General features: G+C 40.0%; 1 protein-coding gene across 7 annotated transcripts in view; it reads right to left on the bottom strand.

Moving 5' to 3' along the window:
- The window catches only part of ARHGEF3 (Rho guanine nucleotide exchange factor 3), a 136,438-nt gene that overhangs the window by 25,187 nt on the left and 93,416 nt on the right, over positions 1–17,835 (bottom strand). For 2 of the 7 annotated variants that reach the window (XR_012589355.1, XM_074602906.1), the window contains exon 1: positions 6,352–6,687. The exons of 4 other annotated variants lie outside the window; for them this stretch is intronic. Coding sequence is in view for 2 of the 3 variants with exons in the window: in XM_074602906.1 (XP_074459007.1) it covers positions 6,352–6,447 (96 nt within the window). In the remaining variant the exon portion in view is untranslated. Of the gene's footprint in view, positions 1–6,351; positions 6,688–17,835 lie in introns of those variants that run through there. One more of the 7 variants, XM_074602908.1, reaches the window with a different exon arrangement.

Consider the following 17,835-nt stretch of genomic DNA (forward strand, 5'->3'; position numbering starts at 1 on the left):
AGCAGAAGACCCTTTGAAGAATTAGGGACCTACATTAGCTGCAATGTACTGACATCTAAGTTGATGTTATTTTTATTTGTTCATTAGTGAAACTAGCACCTCATAATTGGATATACTGTATTCAACAACACACTACACAGATATGAAAATCTTCTAGGAAGCTATTTAGGGGAAGAAGTTAACACTTCTCATGCTCTTCATCCAGAAAATAAAACAATTTTTTTACTGGCATATGTAAAGAATGGAATTTTCCCAAAATGTAAAGCAGAGTGTCAGAGAGGGTTAAATTCATTTCATCATATCGATTAGTTTTCCATACATTGTCATTCAACAAGGCCACCCACAGCTTAATTATCACACTTTGATGGATAAACTACTCTAGCAAAAGATCGGGTTTCATTTTCTAACAAACAGCAGGAAAGGAAACAAAAAGAACTAGGCCAGGTTCCCTTTATACTGCCCGCAGAACAGCAGAGCCAATGCCCTGGATAACACAGACTGAAGAGCTCAGAGTAACAGTCAAGGTGCCGTACAAGAGGTCTGCATTTGCTTCAGCACCTCACTGCAGAAATGTTTCACTCTATGCTGCTGACCGGCTTAGCCACTGATTTCCTCCCACTGAACAGTAAAAGCAAACGTAGGTTCACTGCTGGTATGATTGTTTTTCCACCCGACTCTCCCATCTCTTATCAGCAAGTTCAACAACAGTCTCCGTGTCGGAGAACTGGTGCTGAATTTGACAAACAAGGGAAAATATTTCCCTGAGGGGTCATTACATTTGTGTCTTCAGCCCACGTGCAGCACCACTGTGACCACATTGTGTTGATTTTTCTGATTGTATTTAAAAACAAACTCAACAAAAGGAACTTACAGAGATTTTTTTAAGGCATCCCAGCAAGTAAGTGCTATGTGAAAACTGGTACAGGAAATTAGCTTTTTAGAATATTAGAATTCACCCTGTTTACCTTCAAAGGCAAACTAACCTTCTCTCAGTCCACATATAAAACCACTGAAATTGGCAACGCTTGTTAAAAACATCCTAACTTACTGGAGTTCAGCGAGTTCCAAGATAATTATTTACAGCAGTAATTCTGGATTTGGGGTTTGTAACTTTCTTGACATTTTATAAAAAAAATATGGTGGTTATTTTTTTCCCCGCTTCTGACAGACTTTCTCTTTGTGAACCAAGACAAACAGATATCCACAGCATTCATTCTGTGCTGTGGGAGCATTCATTAGTGCAAAATGTTTTAACTTAAATTAGTCTCAAAAGAGTTAACAGTGTAATAAATGGAAGACACTATAAATTGAAACAGTACAGTAACCTTTGTTTCAAATGTAATTCACAAGCAGCGCCAGCAAACTAAAACAGAACCACACTGTTTCAGACTTCATGTAACTTGCTAAATTTCCATACTCCTATACTTTAAAGGTTATTAGTTTTTAGTCAACTTTATAAGGGCAAGTCAACATTTATCATGGCAGGAAGCCCAACAATATTATTTTTATTAGTCTGCTACTAGTTAAATTGGCCTAAGATTAAACAGTTCCAATAAATGTGCACAAAACTTGGAGTTTAATATAAAAAAAAAACAACCAAAACACATTCAAGCTCTGTTCCACAGGATGTTATCAGTATTTAACCTTCTCCAGGCTAAAAAAAACCCACACACACACACACAAAAAAAAAAACCCAACCAAAAACCCCAAACAATAAAGGTTAAAATACAAAAAGCAACTTATGTTACAACAGAGTCTCTTAAAACAGCAAACACTTAACCTAAAAATAAAGCAAGCCGGCATCCCAGGCTTTTTTCATCTTCAGAGAGAAGTAAATCTAAAACTTGAACATTCTCAATTGTTATTGGTGCTAATAAACTATTATAAACTAAAATATTAACTATATTTTTTTTAATACTTGAAACAGCAGAGAATTTGCCTTTGCTTTACAGTATCTTAGAAATATTCCAATTGGGAAATTCTAGAACATTCAGTCTTCTAGAGCTGAGATGAAGAAAAACCAAGTGGGTGACTCTAAAGCAGCTCTAAGTATAGTTCAGTGTTGCACAAAGGCAACTGTAATCATCCGCACAAATCCATCCTAAAACCTGGGAGAGGCATCCCACTAGTAGAACTGCAAGAAGAATCTATTAAGCGATTTAAGTAAACTGATACATAAAGGGAACTTGATCAGCCAATAAATTCTGTGTATCCATGATACAACTTCCCTTCAAATCCACAAGGTTCTACCCACCAGCCGCACTCTCTGATGGGAACAGGAGGAGGTTTGTTATTCCTCCTCTGCCAGCCTCCGCAAAACCAGCACACAAATTAAGTAAAACCCAGGGATATTTTGTTTTAATCACAGTGTTAGAAAGAAGAGGACCTGAAATGATAGTCGGGGTACAATGAACAGCCATATAGAGAAGGCAAGTATTCTCAGTTGAAGAAAATCCGCGGAGGTCTGCAACATGCTATCGCATCATGTGTTGATCAAAGATTGGCTCCTTGCTGCAAATGGGCTGCCCTCATTAATCCCCGCTCTTCAAACCTCAGATTTCATTTGCCATATGCAAGACAGAACCTCTGAAGTGTCAGCAGCGTAAGCACAAGTTGCACCCAGCTATCTCGACTGATCATTTGTCTGCAATATCCAGAAATCAGTATGTCTACCAGCAGCTAGGAAATGAAGGCCAATTAACAGAAAAACCTCACACTGAGGTGAATTAACACAAGTAACAGAAACTCTGAAAAACCCAGACAACTGATGTAGCGTTGATTAAATTCTGAATTTCCTCTCATTAGAAGCTGCTTGTACAGACTACCTAAGACCAACCTTTTCCATTCTGGAACAAACTGGATGTGAAGCTGGACTGCCAATTAACAAGCAGACATCATACGGTGAGTTGCTGAATGGAAAAATAAAGGCAAGCTGTTTGTTTCAAACTGCCATTAAGCAGAAGAGATCAGCAATTCCAAGCGTGGGGGTTTGACGTGTTTCCACGTTTAGCTCACTGCAGTTACACTGCACATGAACTTACCTGAAATATATCAGAACTGCAGCTTGCTAATATTTCATTAAAAATGAAATACATACATTTATGAAGATCAAAGAAAATTCATGACTTGCAGTTTATCTCAATCTTTTGGCCCCTCTCCCTCTGGCTCCGTGCCTGGATCTCATGTTAATGACACGCCATGGCCCAGAGGGCTGTGGGTTACCCTTCAGGTTAGCTTTCCTGCTCTACTCACGCCAAATTAAACACGGTCCTGCACATCAAAATAGTCAGGATATCAGGATACAACAAAAGACAGATTGCAAACAGCTCCGATTCTTAGGTCTAAGATTTCTGCAGCGCACGAGATGTAAGCAGACATACAACATACTGGAGACACAAAGGAATTCTATGCCACCGTTGCAGCTTTTAGAGCCTAAACCCAAGCCCTGTATTAGATCCTGTACAGCAGAACACGACATCTTTACTCTGAGGAATTCATGTCTTCTCATGACTTCAGACCTTTAAACCTCATTCTGTGGTTGTGCGAGCTCTTTCTTATCTGCTGCCCATCCACTGGCTCTGCTTCACTTTGTTTCTTTTAGAGGGTGTGATAAGGGAGCTGCTTTAACCAGTGAAACATAGCAAACGCTGGGTGTATAGATACACGTCCTTGGGAAAGACGTGGGGCTTTTTATAAAAAGCAAAGCAAATTTCAAGTTTTACTGTCTCTGGTTTTGTATTATGAAAAAAACGGAAAGAGCCTAACGCCTCTGTAGTGTTTACACCTAGAATTGTACTGCATTACTTTATGTGGGGTGTGCAATGATGTATGTAAAGGCCTTGTAGTACCTCCTATATTAACTCATTCCTCAGACGTCGGAGTGTTTTGTTACCCTGAAACTGCATTTAGAAAGAATTATGGTAATTGTACTTTCACTAAGAGGTACACTAGCCTTTTCTCAGAATCCAGATTTTTACTGTTCACGTGATTTCAGACATTTTATTTGTCGTTGTTTTGTGACTGTGCTACTTCTAAGGAGTTTACGCCAAGGAAGCCAGGGTGGCTTAAGGAAAGAACTGTAAGTGGAAAACCTCCAGTCTCTTTTGTGCCACTGACTTGTTCCTCAGTACCATTCCTGGTTTTCCGCTGCTGCTCTGCACGCTCCAAGTGAAGTCCAAGAATAAGGAAGATCTAGTCTATTGACCTTAATCTTCAGCTTGTTACCCAGACACCCAGCTGGAAATTTGGGAAAGTTTTAACAGTTCGGCATATGCTCAAATTTTTGGCTGAATTTCATCCCATGCAAGTACTATTGTACTTGAACTTCCAGACTATATTTTGTATTTTTTCAAAACAAACACTAAAAGATCATTGTTTAATAAGGTCAGAGGAAATATTTTATAATCATAAGCTCTGATTTAAAACCAAAACACAGCATCCGTATCACAGAAAATCTGTTCTGTTCCACATGTATCAACATTTATGCACAAGTTAGGTTATTAAATAAATCAACTAACTTCACATATTAATAATTAAAATGAAACCCAGGTTTTCAAAGCCATAAATTCATAACCCCCACAGAAGTTCGCATTCTGGTGTAGTAACACAAAATTGTGGTAGAAGGCGCCCAATAGCTTTATTTAGACTCGTAAATACTAAAGGGTGGAAGAACAGCTTACCATTACAGCTTGAGAAGAATCATGGATTTCCACCACGACCCCCCCACCCCCACTGTCACTTTGACAGACTTCAAAGTAACAGACTGCATACATCTATCCTTATAACGCCTTTCCCAAAGAGTGGTTTTTATTTCTGCTTCCTTAACCAAATTTTTGGAGTGGCAGGTGGTCTTTACGTACCCTCCTAAACCACACAGGAGAGCGTTTAAAAGTCTTTTTCAGAATGCTGGAAGTCCATCATACTCTCAGAAAACAGCCTGAAAGCATAGGGTACATTTTCTTATTTGTATAAAACATAATCTGAAAGATTATAAATCCAAAACAACTGTTTGCACATTGTAATTTTGATTGATCACATCTGTTATTAGATACTTCCTCATGCTCTATGCTTTCATTGAGACTTTTTCTTTGAAATTTGACTATAATTAAGCTGCCCTTCCTAACTGTGAGAGAGGAACACTCCAACTCTTCACATTTGACAATTCTATTCATTCACAAAACCCCCTTCATGCAGTAAAGGCTAAAACCGTATTTCTTTAATGTTATAGTTAGTAAAATAAGTACCTTTAAGAGAATGATTTGGTACTTAACAATTTGTGTTTAACATAGATGCATATGTACACACACACTCAGGGTATTAATTTTCAAAAACACACAGTTGAAAAAAATTCTACCTTTGTTAACTACAATAATTAAATCCCTTTATGTAAAAGTACACTGAAAAGCAAGAGTACAGCATCTTATTAATTCTTAGCTTAAGCATCATGATTAAATAGTACTTGGCTTATGTTACTTTTACTTGAGATCTATTCAACTGCTGGAGGTAATTAATCTTTGATGTAGTTGTATTCAATGCACCCAATTTAGTAAGTTGTCTTCAAGTTACTCAGCAAACAAGACTAATGAAGAAGCTATATATTTAAGTGATAAAAACTTCCAGAGAGAAATTGTATCTTTCCTCCAGTGCAGCCAGACAGAATCCTTAAGGTCACTATTTTCTTTCCAAATAAGCACACAAAGCAACACTAACCTAAAGTACCAAACATTTAAGTCTTTCATGAACATTGATCCTGAAAAGTTTCACCGTTTATGAGAATTTTGCAAATGAATATGTTGAATTTGGGTGAACGAGTAAGAATTGTAATGTCACTTAACAGGATTTAATACTTTTTAAGAAACAGAGTAGTCAACCTGCTGCTAAGGCAGAGTTTCCAGTTAACTGTGTTATCATATTAATTTCTTGGTTTATTACTGATGAGGAAAAGACAGATAATGATTTAAGACACCATTTTCTAGATTCCCTTCACTCAACGAAGCATATAACCAGTTCCTGCACAAGTTTAACAACGTGTAAGTAATGGTTAGCACTGGAATAGAACACACAGAAGTGACTTTAAACTACATGTCTAAAACAGGTATTTCTCAATTAGCTACTAAAAAGATTAATTTTAATTCCTTAAAATGACAGATAACAAAAATCTAGATTCTTTGTTCCTTGCCTTATTCCAAAGGGAAGTTCAACATCTAGCGATAGCAGAAAAGGATGCCTAACCAAATCAGGTATCTATACACAGCAGCGTATTGTCAAAGCACATTATTCTTCCCCAAGGCAACACAGATCACGCTATAAAGAAAAATAAAGTTGCAACCGTATCAGCAGTAGATTAAGTACCTCCGTCTCTTTAGCCGGGCTGGTCACTGTCTGCACTTCCAGGGCACAATTTGCCCTCTTGACGGAAAGGTAAAAAGGGTAATCCTTGGCCACCATGGTGGCTGCAGGAGGAGCGGTTTCGGGGGTCACAGCTGATCCTGTCCGCCTGCAAACCGCGAAGACAAAGCGGAGCCTCCTCTCCCCGGCACTCGGCAGCTCGGTAACCGAGATGTCCAGCCTTAGGCTGCGGAGGCCACAGCCCGCAAGAGCTCCTGCGAGCGAATGAGCCCGGGCACGCACCGGCGCCGAGCCTCAGGCCGGCGGCCCGCAGCGCTGCGCCGCGCCCCCGCCGGGCCCGCCCCGGCCCGCCCCCGCCGGCGGGAGGGCGGCACCACCCCGGCGTCCTTCCCCCGGCCAGGGGCCAGCATACGCTACAAACGGAACATTTAACCCGGCGTTTTCCTGTTCGCTTCTCACAGGGTAACTGCAATTCAGCTGTTGTCGGGCTTTCCAGACAGCGGAGTATCGGACGGGAGCGCAGGGCTTGTGGCGACTAACAGCACTGCCACGCGGCACAGCAGCTACATCCCAAACAGACTGCAGGCCTGCGGACGGCAGTGCCATCTACATTCTGGGTGCAACGCTCCTGCCCATCAGAGAAGGAATGCTGCATCATGTTATGCTGCCACAGCATAGGGCACTGCTTGTTTTTTTTCTCCCCCCACCCTTTTTTTTTTTTTTTAATTTTGTTCACCCATATTGTTGCTTTTTCCTGTCTGGCAAACAGCAGTTTATTTTTGTGTTTTCAAAGTTCCACTGTTGTTGCTATTGTTTAGTCAGAGAGCTCCCCTGCCCGCACCCCTCATTGTAACAAGCTGAGACAGTGGAAAAACTCCTTTACCTAACACATCTCATAGGGCATTGCAGTGTCTGTGCAGCCAGGGACATTCTGTTTGATGTCTACCTTAGGACAAAGGTAGGGAAAATTTCCTGAAAAGAGAGAGGAAATATTAGGGGCCCTGTCTGCAACACGGGATCGATCTGACAAAAAGAGTATATGGGAGACAAGGAAACGGAAACTGAGTATGAAGACGGAGGTGGGGAGGACGGAAGGATATTTTCAGCCAAAGGGAAGCTGCACAACCAAGAATAACTTTACCAAGGTTGAAAGAATTAACTGGTTTTAAAGGCAGACTGTATGATGGATGTTGCTTTACAAGCTTTTGTTTTCCTACAGGTTGTCAATCAGATAATGATGTCTTTAGAATAATCCCAGTCAAATGGCAGACACAGTCCTCATTTGGACACTTCCCTTTGACTTCATCAGTATCCCAAGCATATAACATCTCTCACGCTTAGTCACCTAGGCCTTTTCAGAACCCGCCACAGTAGAGCCAGAGATGCTATCCTGCTGCCTGTTACGCAGACCTCTCTATTTTGTAGTAGTGTGTTCATAGAACAAAAAACCTGCTAGTTTCCCAACCCCACAATTCCTGGAAAATCACTAGAACAAAGTTATCAGTACTTCTAGGTGTTCAATTATTCTAGAAGAAAACGTGACATTTGAACATTTTGACTGTTATGTGCAGTACCGCTCTCCGCATCTCCATCACAGTAGGATGGGACAAGGTTCACTGAAAGCAAAAGTGTTGACAAGAGGCATGGAACAGCTTTCACGGAGAGAGCAGTTAAGCAGACAGGACATTTCAGAGAAGAAAAGAGGGAAATCAGAGCAGGCGTGATAAAGACCTACAAACCGTGAGTGACAGAGAAAGCAAATAGGGAATGACTTGTCACTGCACTGAACTAGAGGGGAAAAAACAGTGCATCAGGTTAAACCAGATGGTGGCAAATTCAGAGCAAAGAGAAAGGAGCTAATTCTTCATATTACGTACAAGTTTTGTATTACATACAGTGGAAGTATCTGTCACAAGATGCTGCTAAGAAGGCTTTGCAGACACAAGTTTTGGCTACTGGGACAGCATTTTGGGGAAACATCACGACAGGCTATTTCTGGTTTGTACTCTTCCCCAGGCATCTACCACTGACCACCACTGGGGATTCGGTATTTGGTTAGATCAAGCTTCCCTGCATCCCCGTTCCTTTTCATATTTAAAAAAAAATATGAAAAGGATGTAGCATTTGATTTGATTTAATTGTGTTTTGTATGTATTCCTTTATTGGCATTATTGTTGTTGTTTTCCCCTTTCCTTCGCTGTTCTGTTAAACTGCCTTTACCTCAATCCACGAGTTTTGCCTTTTTCTTCCCATTCTCCCCCCATCCCGCTGGCATTGAAGGGTGAACCAATGGCCACATGGTTCTTTGCTGCCAGCTGGGGCTAAACCACAACCCTGTGTTACCTGAGGATTTCTGCAGCTATAAACAATTATTTCACTCACATGAACGTGCACTCATTTTTGCAAGTCTTCCATGTGACATTCAGAGGCGATACCTTTGAGCACAACCTGATAACGTTGGACAGTTTCTTCCCACGTTTCAAGCACGCCAGAACACCAATACACACAGGTTGTATAAAATGGTCAAGAACCTCCTGAGAACTCTGCAGCTGCCGTGTAACCATTTAAGCCCAAGAAGCCTTGATTTCAAATACCATCTGTGTATCATATGTTTGTTTATGAATGTGTACGCTAACACCATTATAAAAATCAGCTTCACTTTAAATCAGTTACACAAAATGCCTCCAGGGCTTCTCCTCAAAGCACTCTAATCCTGTAACATGCTTCACAGCATAAAGAGCACTTCACACAGGACAGGAGCGTACCAGTTTGGAGATTGAAATAATGAACTTTGGTTTGTACACGTAAAAAAATATGCCAAGAGAGGGATTTTGTCATTTCTCCATTAATCAGGCCAGTGCACTTCAGCTTGACCAAGCTTGAAGAAATTCTTGAGAAACAAGAGGAAAAATTGTCTTAAGAGGAATACAATTCTTAAAAATAGACAGGACGTTCATATCAATACGCTTCAGAGCATCTTGCACCTACAAGATAGACTTCAATGAAAATGTGAAACAGGATTCATTAGACTCTTTGGATGTTTGCTTACTTCACCAGAAGAGTGCAAATACGTTTTTTTGGAACTGAAATTTGGACCCAAAGTTCATTGATGAATAGGGACCTAACTTTATAAGTATCAAATTATTTGATGCAATAACACAATGGAACAATTTCAAACAATTCTTTCTTCCAGAGAATGGAATTTGTCTATAGCGTGCTATGTGCATTCATCATCAACACTGGGTCAGTTTAGTCACGGTCCCTTCTGTATCGCGTATCAAATAAAACATTTGGAGTCCATTCTGAAAGAACTTACAAACTTAGTCAGTACTGATGTACACTTATATTTCATTTCCACGTTAATTTAGATTGGAAAGCGACTGCCCATCAACAGTCGCTGTATTTTGTTTGAGTGTGCGCACACATGCCCCAGCAGAGCCGAGTGTCAGTTCATGGACTTGTGGCTGAAAGAGCCCCCAGTGAACTCCAGTTACATCGTCGGGCAAATAAAGGTTTCAGCGATACCACGAGGGAATCTTGAAAGACTAGATCCAGTGAGGCCACTCATTCAAAAAATCATACTTAGACTACAAATCTGCACTAACACTATAACAATCAGATCTGAATTGCAAGCTACTTTCAAAGAAGAAATTAATATTTAAGAAAAAAAAAATGCTTGTGACTAGATTGCACAGCAGACCAGTGCATCAGTTTTGCTGTTTCTGAAACAGGTTTTTTGAGGGTTTGGTTGGTTTTGGGTTGTTTTGGGTTTTTTTTTATTTACTTAGGCCAAAGGCACAATTTAGTCTGACAGTTTCTTACGTGTCAGGGAGAAGCAAGTAAACTATTTGGTAAGTCTGGAAAGCCCTGCTTGAGAAAGGCGCCTACCACCATTCACCTGGTTTGGGACTGAAGTTCACTGACAGTTTTTCTGTGATTGTCTTGTTCACCCCAATGCCTTTAGTTAGCTTCCTCACCCATTCAAAACCAATACTGAAATAATTACTGCAACAGCGTCTGCCTGCACGGCAAAGTCCTTTGAAATAGCTAGGGTTTGAACCTTAAAAATATCTTCATATGTGGCTAGAATTCCTTTTCATCTTATGCTAATCTTTGAGATTCGTACAGCTTTGATCAGAGTAATTATAAAATTAAAATGCAGTTGATTATAGATTTCTCAAAGGATCCAAAATATGATGGCAGAAGACTAAAAAACAACAACAAAAAAACCCTGCTACATAGCCATTATGCTAAGCAGTAGCAAAAGGAACTGAAACATTTAATCTAAACATTTAAATAAGGAAAAGCCCAATGGAGTGAAGAATCTTCAACCATCAAAGTCATGGGCTTTAAGGAGTTCAGCGGAACAGAAAATCGTCAATTAAAGCTGAACCCTGCCTTAGGAAGAAACCCACAAATAGATTGTTTAAAGACTTGAGTTGGTGTTTTTCTTGTTTTGTGTTAAGTTTTAACATGATCTTTGCCAACACATTTTAACTGCCTTTGGGCAGAAATGCAGAATCTGCGATTAAAAAGAAATATTTTGGGATGTCTACACCCAGATCTCAATTACCTTCTTCCTCCTGATATGCTAATATGACTGCTTTCCCTATTAACAGTAAAAATCTGTTTTGCCAAGCTGTTAAAAAAACTAGAATCAGATAAATACAATTAATTTTTCGTAAAATATTGGTATGCCAAGAAGTAAAAGACTCTGAATGTCTGTCTGCCTGCCTCTGCTTTTCTTCCCTCACCCAGTGTAAAACAGCTTGGTTTAATGTGTGTCTGACTGTGATGTCTAAGAGGCACCTAGCCTCAGTTGCAACAATTTTGTCTAATTATTTATTAATTACAACTCGCAAAGCTAAAAGAAAAACACTATCTGTATTTCTCCTATGATTCGTATTTATGGGAGCTTTTACTTTTGATCTGTCCATTCTGATGACTTAGAAATATAAACTTACATGCACAGATACTTTATTGGTGAAATATATGCCTATGCCACACGTTTCCAGTAACAGGAAAGACAAGAATTTAAGAAAAGGTGTAATGCTTGAAAAAACCCCAAACAAACCCACAAAATCAACTATGCTATCATTATTGTCTTCAGATATGCTATATATAAACAAGGCCAAGTGCAAGGTCCCGAACGTGGGTTGGGGCAATCCCAAGCACAAACACAGGTTGGGCAGAGAATGGATTGAGAGCAGCCCTGAGGAGGACTCGGGGGTGTTGGTGGACGAGAAGCTCAACATGAGCTGGCAACGTGCACTCGCAGCCCAGAAAGCCAACCACACCCTGGGCTGCATCAAAAGAAGCGTGGCCAGCAGGGCGAGGGAGGTGATTCTGCCCCTCTACTCTACTCTGGTGAGACCCCACCTGGAGTTGTGCGCATCCAGCTCTGGGGCCCCCAACATAAGAAGGATGTGGACCTGTTGGAGCGAGGCCATGAAGATGCTGGGAGGGCTGGAGCCCCTCTGCTGTGAGGACAGGCTGAGAGAGTTGGGGTTGTTCAGCCTGGAGAAGAGAAGGCTCAGGGGAGACCTTACAGCAGCCTTCCAGTCCCTGAAGGGGGCCTATAGGACAGATAGAGAGGGACTCTTTATGAGGGAGCGTAGCGATAGGACAAGGGGTAATGGCTTTAAACTGAAAGAGGGTGGATTTAGATTAGATATCAGGAAGAAATTCTTTACTGTGAGGGTGGTGAGACACTGGCCCAGGTTGCCCAGAGCAGCTGTAGATGCCCCATCCCTGGAGGTGTCCAAGGCCAGGCTGGACGGGGCTTTGAGCAGCCTGGTCTAGTGGGAGGTGTCCCTGCCCAGGGCAGGGGGGTTGGAGCTGGATGATCTTTAAGGTCCCTTCCAACCCAAACCATTCTATGATTGTATATTGCCAGCTGATTTTAAGAAAATCACATTAAGAACAATGAACGGTGTATTGCTTTGTTTTCAAAACAGATCAACGGCTGTAAGAATATCAAGTTATCCAGTAGTCAGTCTCTGAGTCATCCTGAGTAGAGTAGCCTTGCTGTCTAGCTAACTTACTCCAGGTTTACAGAGGGACTAAAAGATTTAATTTAATACAAAGTGTGTTGCAGAGGATCAGAATCTCCTGTACAATTTTGGCTAAGTGCACAAAGAGTACTTGGCATACGATGCTTCTGAAAATTTGCCCCACCATAAAAACCTGAAATTAAGTAGAAATATTGCATTCATATTTCAAGGAAAAAAAAAAATCACCATAGTTTGCACTTTATGGAGTACTCCTTCATATATGCACCCATCTACGTATGTGGTTTCACAAAAAAATCCCCAGAAGCCACTGCCTAGGTGAGGTGCAATGTCTCTAAGAATATTCAAAGAAAAACTACTATTCCTACTACTCTGAAATGACCGGTGAAAGTTAGCCAAGCTAATGCTGCACATACACACACAGTCCTGCACTTAGTGAGTATCTCTGAAGCCTCCCTCAACATACCCCATGATCTCTTCAGGGTAATCATTAGGAAGCTTTCCTTTCAGAAAAACAAAACCAAAACAAACACACACCAAAACCAAAACCCCATGCAAACAACCCAAAGAGAACTTTTTAAGCAGTCACTTCAACCAAACATTATAAATTTGAATCTGCTCAGGAGCTGGAATGCAGAAACACTGACAATGAGGGGTGAGTAGCTAGAAAGCATATAAACTGCTAGAAAAAGGGTATTTATCAGGCAGGTACACAGCTGTTCGAGAAACTGCAATTTCCTCATTGCAAATATGGATTGTATGCATGATAATGAGAGTTACAATTTACTAGGTAATAAATACTAGGAAGAGACCACTTGATTAAACACATTGGTGCTGAGAAATTCAAATAAAAATGGGATTACAGAATAAGTGATTATCATTAAAAATGTTCTCTCAACAACTACAGCAGAAGTTTTTCCAGGTAAAGTCCTAATCCTGGAAAGATCAGTGCAGAACAAAGAAACGCATCTCTGGGGAACATCTGACATTACAAAACTGAAACTCAAATTTCTATTCTGTCTAGATTCTCCATTTGAAGACCACCTTTCACGTGACCCTTAGTTGTGCAGCTTATGGAGCAACAAGAGGAGGAGGGAGCTGTGTTTTCCTCACTGTTACAATAGGCTGTCCTTCGGGATTTGCAGCCAAGATGCCCTCAACTATTCCCCTAAGTTTTGTCAAATACAATTAATAAATAGCAGGATTCTCCATTGTCTTCCACTGTGAATGATGGCTATTTCAAAATACCACCTTTGTACTGAAGTACATTCCCGTTGAACTGACGGAGAGACACGATTCTCATACAAATCACCGTGAATGTTTTATTGTATAAACAAACATCCAGCTTGTAAAGACTTTCAAGTAAGACATGCTTACATTGTTTCTCCATATAAATGTAGGCTGTGGAACAATTCAGCACTGGCAGACAAACGCATGAAACAACCTGCCAAGTTGTTTCGTTTAGTTTGTTTTCATTTTGCTAAATTCATGTAACTTTTGATTACTACAGAGAGCACCGTGCAGTTAAAGGATGCCCCCTAACAATTGCATTTGCATTGAGACAGAAGCACTCCCTTCGTGAGCTTCCCCTTAGGAAGACAACAACAACCCATTTTTAAAGCTGCCTCGGATTAATCTATAAAAACTGTTCATAGTGCCCGGTCTGTAGCTCAAGACTAACGCCTAGAAAAATCAGGAGGGATTCACGCTTCTCCACCCTCCAACCCCACCCAGCAGAGCCAACTCATTACGAACCACGGTGGTCCCTCGCGAGGGAACGCACAGGGTGTGGCGAGGCTGGACAAAATGACCCTTCACGGCTTACACTCGTAAGAAAGAAGTTCTTGACCTTGTCCGAGTACACTTCCCTGGGGAGAGCCGAAAGGAGGAGGTGGGGGAAGGACTGTACTGATTTATCAATGTGGATTTTGAACAGCCAGGCAAGTTCTACAGAGGGTGAAATGACGACCCAAAGTCTACTGTCCTTTCCTGAAATTTTACATTGAAAGGGGCATTCTAGGGAGAGGAAATTACTGGAACCACTTGTATGATTTTTAAATGAGATTAAGGGTAATTAAAATACTTTCAGTTATGTAATTAAATTTTGTAAAATGTAATTAAAATACTACAGGCAGTATGGGAGCAGGAATTTCTCTCCAGAGCACTCCTGCTGACTGGAGAATTAAGTAGCAAATTTCTTTGGAGGAAATCATTGTCTCTAATGCAAAGTGTTTACCAAGACATGACAGCAGTGGTCTATTTTTTGTTTTGATTAAATTTTATTATAATAACATTTATATGACAAGAGTAATGCCATAATATTTATCCTCAAAGACAGTATTTTGTAATCTCTTGCTGTATGCTTAGATATGCGCGTATGCTTACGATACAAGCAAGATGAAAATTCTATTCTATTCAGTAGTAACAGGAACTTTGCCCACTCTGTAGCTGATCTCACCTATAATGCTGGCAAAATGCCACTTAGCTTGTTCGTCCAACCATCCCCTCCAACTGCAATACGTAAAGCAAAGTTTGGGGTTAATGCAGTTTATAAAACCAAATTATATAACTGTGGGGAATAATGGGAAGAAAAAAAAAAAACAAATCCAAAACCAAACCCCAAAACAAACAAACAAACAAACAACAAAAGAGCTTTCAAGTACGTAGGTCAGGTCAGAAATAAAAGCAGCAAAAAAATACGACTTGGGCCTTTTGAGTTTTCTTTTCCTATTCATTTATTTACCTAGTTGTACCAATTTCAAGCCTTATTATACATTTTCTCGTGTTCAGTTTTACATGTTTTACTACATTTATCAGTTAGCATGATTCTCCCCAGTCCTGAGAAGCTGAGTTAATCATGTTCTACCCTTCATTAATATTTTATTATTTTTATTAATTTTGTAATGAGTTTTTACTGTGGGAAGTGCTGTACTCAAGATGCAAAAAAAGTCTCAAAGTGCTGACAAAGAATAGGATTTTACAGTATGGCTGAGGTGAGTTAACAATTTGCCACTCATAAAAATATAAACCTCTTTTTCTTCTCCGCTATCCAAATTCCTCCTCCTCCCTCTTTTTATGCTCTTCCACTGGCCCTGTACCTCGCTCTGTGTAGTCCTTCCCTGCCACCTTATGCCAACTCTAGCGCTCATCTCGTCACACAGGTAAGTCAGCAGGTCCAACACCACAAAAATACTTTCTTTTGCCCGGTTTCTTTTTCTGCTGGTTTTGTGAGCTGAACAGGTTATTGTGCCATGAGAAAGGCACCAGAAGCACAGAAGGTAAACGGTGGAGAAGCGCGAAGGTACAAATAAGGACAGCGCAGCGAAAAGGCTAATTTTTCTCCTCCTAATAGCTATAAACTTTTAGCTCAGCTTCAGTTGTTTCATGAAGTCACACCCAAAGAACATTGTCAGCTTTCCAGTTTTTTGGATGAAAGTTTTGGATCAGAAGCTTTATTTATTTATTTTAAAAAACAGACACACCTATTAATTTCCATAACAACTGTGCACTGTTACTCATCTTCTAGGCAGTTATTTTTGCCAATTTGAATGTCTCAAAATTAAGAGAACATCTGTGCTTCTTGAATAAATATTTAGCGCACAAACCTTGAGACTGACTTCATGTTCTCCTGAGCATGATGTACACTTTTCTAGACCATAGCCAAGGAGATGCCAGCTTTCTAGACCTAAAGTTAAGCTACTTACAATTCCTTGACACAGCTAACAAGACATCATGGGAAAGAGTGATGATAATCAAGCAAAAACATGAGACTATTAAGCGCTTTACAAATAGTAAGAACATTCTAATACCGCAACTACAGTAGAGCAATCTTGAACCTGAGATGCCTTCTTTCACACTAACTACTCCCTGACAACCCAATGCAGAAAACCTCTACAAGGCTTTGTGTGATCTGCAAAACCCTACTCAGAACCAAATGTGGGTTTCGCAGATCACACAAAACCTCACAATCCAAATTATCACAGTGATTACCCAATTTCCAATATTCCACTATTGTGGTCCATTAATCTTTTTAGAAATGTTGTTCAATTCCCATGTGCTATGACATACTGTACAAAAAAATCAGACAAAAATGAATACAAAAAATTAAATCATCTTTCTCTTACCCACATCCTCTCCCTATGAGGGGGGAGGAAAACCATGGTATAACTTCAAAAAGACGCGTCCCTGCAAAAACTGATAATGCATCAACAAGTGATAGAAGTAACCTACTCCCAGTACCAACTGTATTGTAGAGGTACGGCCTTAAAGATGGTGTGGCATCAGCAACAACGTGACTAATCTTTAACAGACAGCTGAAATGGGACATAACATCTTCAAACAGACACCAACAACGCACCCTAGGACAGAACTTCTTTGTTCATATCCCTTTATCAAGAATCGGGGAATCCAAAAGCCATTCCTAGGAATGTTTTACTGTGGGTTACAAAAAAGTTCTATTTAAAGTTACAAAATAACTATCCCAAGTGTAAATATAATGAAGTAATCCCACACGGTACAGAAGTTACTGCAACAAGTTTTAATTGAAACATAAAAATATAAACAAGAAACAGTTTTCCTGAATACCTTTCTTGGCTCACAAATGCTAACTGTAATTTCTGAAGGCTATCTTCTCTCTGCTCAAGTTGTAAACCACAAACTGCTGTCTGGCAAAAAGATCAAGTACATCCTACTTTTACCTGATCTCCATTATCAAATCTGCAACCACGACCCACCATACATGTTCCGCTCCCCAACAGCTACGAGTTTTGGACAGGTCCCTAACAACCACCCTTAACTTTGTTCCCAAAATAGCAGAGATAGTCAATAAATGAAAACGAAAAAGAAAGTCTTAAAAAGTAATTCCAACCACCACAGATAAAATAATGGTTAATATTTTAAAACCTATGAAACAACTCATAATTACATCAGAACAGAATTTTTGCTTCTATTAAGTTTGAAAACGCAGCAATTGACTGAACACAAAAGCAAGATGATATATTCATGTTTTAGCAAACATTCTGATTTTGTTATATAATTGGGTTTGGTCTTAAATTACATGGATGTCAAATATTGTATCTTCAAATCCCTGCAAAAACATGAACAAACTGTCCTCTTAAGAGCCTAATAAATAGCGAAGCGTTAACAGAAAAGAATTTAGAATAACATGAGGAGACTTAAACACGAACCCATAGCCATAGAATTATTTTGTTCTAATGACACACGTTAAACAGAAAATATAGTCGTCGTCCCCAAAAATAGAGGCCGTATACTTTTAATACCAGGCATTGGTTTCAGAGCCCAAGACAATTTACAGCTGTCGAGTTTGTTCTCACCATCCTGTAACTCTCGGGGAGGGTTCTTCTGAAAACATGGGGCTCTATAGGGGGACCAAAAGCACACATATATAAAAAAACCAAAAACCAAGTTAAGGATGAAGGCTGGTATTCTAGGCCGGACAGGAACTGGAGTGAACCAT

The sequence above is a fragment of the Larus michahellis genome, chromosome 10, assembly GCF_964199755.1.
Source record: "Larus michahellis chromosome 10, bLarMic1.1, whole genome shotgun sequence".
NCBI lineage: Eukaryota > Metazoa > Chordata > Aves > Charadriiformes > Laridae > Larus > Larus michahellis.